Source organism: Manacus vitellinus, unplaced genomic scaffold (genome assembly GCF_001715985.3).
Source record: "Manacus vitellinus isolate BGI_N305 unplaced genomic scaffold, ASM171598v3 scaffold_78_pilon, whole genome shotgun sequence".
Classification (NCBI taxonomy): Eukaryota; Metazoa; Chordata; class Aves; order Passeriformes; family Pipridae; genus Manacus; species Manacus vitellinus.
The window spans coordinates 779,042-782,443 of record NW_021940807.1 but is presented as its reverse complement, the minus strand read 5'-3'; the positions used below and the strand labels follow the sequence as shown (position 1 = coordinate 782,443).

The window sequence follows — 3,402 nt, the reverse complement described above, 5'->3', positions numbered from 1 at the left end:
TTTCTCAATGATTTCCCAGTGATTTCCCAGCAATTTCCCAGTGATTTCCCAGTGATTTCTCAGTAATTTCTCAATGATTTCCCAGTGATTTCTCAATGTTTCCTCAGTGATTTCCCAGCGATTTCCCAGTGATTTCCCAGCAGTTTCTCAATGATTTCTCAGTGATTTTTCAATGTTTCCTCAGTGATTTCCCAGTGATTTCTCAATGAATTCGCAGTGATTTCGCAGTGATTTCTCATTGACTTCCCAGTGATTTCCCAGTGATTTCCCAGTGATTTCTCATTGACTTCCCAGTGATTTCCCAGTGATTTCTCAGTGATTTCTCAAACTGAGCGACAGCACTGAGAGCTTTTCCCAGAGAGCCTTCTCCAAAGAGTGGGACATCCGTGTCACCTCTGCCGGGTGCAGTGACTCCCTCTTGTCTTTGTTCTCTCCCCCAGATGGTTTTTGTCTCCCTGAGTGGGATGGCATCGTCTGCTGGCCCGAAGGTGTCCCGGGCAAGGTGGTGGCCATGCCGTGCCCCGAGTACATCTACGACTTCAACCACAAAGGTGGGTGTTGCCCTCAGGAAGGAGATTCCTGGCAGTCACAACATTCCAAACCACCTTTAACATCCCTTTTTCCTCGCACAGCGACTCCCTTCTGAGCAGGAGCAAACCCAGGGGAAAGGAAGGAAGGAAAGGAACAGTTTGTTATTTGTTTCTGCCGAAAAAAAGCTCAGTTTTAACTGAAACAGAGACAGATTTCCCACGTGTCCCACACAGCCTGTAACCCTCCAAACACTAATGATTAATGTTTAGATATTAATATTAGTTTTAGATATTAATATTAGTTTTAGACATTAATATTAGTGTTTAGATATTAATATTAGTTTTAGAGATTAATATTAGTTTTAAATATTGATATTCATTTTAGATACTAATATTAGTTTTAGATACTAATATTTGGTTTATATGTTAATATTTGTTTTATATATTAATATCTGTTTTATATATTAATATTAGTTCTATATTAATCTAGTGGTTTAGGTATTAATAATTAATAACAACACAATAAACACAGCCTTCAGATTAAGTCCCAGAATCTCAGAATATGCTGAGTTGGGAGGGACCCACAAGGACCATCGAGTCCAACTCTTATCTTGGGTTTTCTCTTGCTACGCAGAGTTTGTGGCATCAAACAAATCCAGCCCTGTAAATCCACAAAACTTGAACTCTGTGGCCACTTTGAGCCTGACAGAGCTCAAGTCTTTGATTTTTTTTTAATTTTTTTTTTTTACATGATTGATTTTGATTTTTTGGTTTGATTGATTCTGATTTTTTCATTTGATTGATTCTGATTTTTTATTTGATTGCCCAACCTGGATTTGTTTGACACCACGACCTCTGGGTAACAAGAGAACCCCCAAAATATTCTTCCCATTTATATTCCTTGTTAATCCCAGTCCCTGCTCCCTGCCCAGAGCCCTCTCTGGGTGTCTGAGAGCACCAGGAGCAAGCAGAAGGTGGGAATTCTTCCCTATCTCCCTTCCCCTCAGGCAGCTCATTTCTGGGCTCTCTGGTGGTGCCCCGGAGTCTGGGAATGTTTGGAGAAGGGCAGGAACACATCTGTGTTCCCTCAGGGAATTTTCAGAGCTAGAGGACTCTCTATTCTCCCCAAGGAGGCAAAAATTAGGGAGTTAAGCCTGTCTGTTCAGAGCAGAGCACTGGTGCTGCTTTCAGAAAACAAGGAATGATAGTCCCAGGAATCCTGGTTGCACATCCTGGCTTTTCTGTGAGGGACTGGGAGCTCACCCAGGTCACCCCTGACCTCTCACAGACCCTGCCCGTGCTCTTCACCTGAGAGACCAGGAGGAACAAGCTGCCATGGAATCATTGGATAGTTTAGCTTGGAAAAGCCACCTAAGATCAGAGTCCAACTGTACCCCCAGCACTGCCAAGGCCACACTGCCCATGTCCCCAAGTGCCACATCCACAGGGCTTGGAAATCCCTCCAGGGGTGGGGACTCCACCCCTGTCCTGGGCAGCTGTGCCAGGGCTGGGCAGCCCTTTCCAAGAGGGAATTTTTCCCAATATTCCATCCAATCCTTCCCTGGTGCAATCCATCCCTTTTCCCCTCGATATTCCCGCATGGCATGGATTCCTCACCTTGCTGAGGTCCATGGCCAAGTCAGGTGGTGTGGGAGTCAGATGAAGGGCCTCAGATGACAGAAACAAAGAACCCCAGACTGGTTTGGGCTGGAAGGGACCTTAAGGATCATCCAGTCCACCCCAGTGGACACCTTCCACTATCCCAGGTTGCTCCAACCTGGCCTTGGACACTTCCAGGGATCCAGGGGCAACCCCAGCTTCTCTGAGCACCCTGTGCCAGGGCCTCCCCACCCTCCCAGCCAGGAATTCCTTCCTGATATCCAACCTAAACCTACTGCCTGTCAGTTTGAAGCCATTCCCAGTTTTGTTGTCATTCCAGACCCTTGTAAAAGTCTCTCCATCTTCCTGGAGGGCTCCTAACAGCTCTCCCTCCGGAGTCCCGGGACAGACGGGTCTGTTGAGTGGTTTCATCCCTATTTTTTGTGAAGGAATTTTAACATACAGCTGATGCCCTGGTACCCACACAGACCTCTGAACGTGGATATTCCCATGTGCCAGCTGTATCCCAGGAGGAAACTTTGCTTCCTCTTCTTCCTCCTTCACCACGAGGAGAGCAACCAGAGAAAAACCTCCCTTGAGATGACCCGAGCCTGTAAAGGAAGAGCAGCATCAATAAATCCCCCTTTATTTCCCAGGGAGAACTGCAATTAATTCTGAGGATGATTCCACACTTTGGGGCTTTTCAAAGCTTCTCTCCTCAATTTTTAGACCCACTGTCTGACCCTAATTAAAATGCTCTGTGGGGTTTCTCAGCTGGAAGGTCGATAAGGTTTCTGTGGAGATGGGAATCGGTTCTTGCAGCTGAGCTTGGAAGCGGGCAGGACACACCAGGACCGGTGGGATCCACCCCTGGAGTGGTTTTCTCCCGTTTTCCCAGGTCTGGGCCCTGACTCTGTGTGTCCCCTCTCTCCACAGGCCACGCTTACCGTCGGTGTGACCTGAACGGGAGCTGGGAGCTGGTGCCAGGCAACAACAGGACCTGGGCAAACTACAGCGAGTGTGCCAAGTTCCTCACCAACGAGACGAGGGAGAGGGTAGGCCATTCCCTTCGGGCACGGAGCGGGAATTCTGCCCTCACCCAGAATTCCTCACTTGTCTCACTTCAAACCCTCGATGAGCTCCAGCTCATCGGCCTCCTCTGGGAAACTAAGCCCGAGCTTGCCAAAGCCACGGCGGGTTTTGGTGGGGAATTACTTGAACTTGGAATTGTCCTCAAAGGCAGAAAGGCTCCAGCAGCCACCCTCCCACACAC

The 3,402-nt window shown here is 47.7% G+C and overlaps 1 protein-coding gene across 1 annotated transcript in view; it reads left to right on the top strand.

The window, feature by feature from the left end:
• PTH1R (parathyroid hormone 1 receptor) overlaps positions 1–3,402 on the top strand; it is a 49,801-nt gene that overhangs the window by 9,078 nt on the left and 37,321 nt on the right. Inside the window, exons 3-4 of the mRNA XM_029964676.1 lie at positions 441–551; positions 3,066–3,184. Coding sequence (XP_029820536.1) covers positions 441–551; positions 3,066–3,184 — 230 coding nt within the window. The remainder of the gene's footprint in view (positions 1–440; positions 552–3,065; positions 3,185–3,402) is intronic.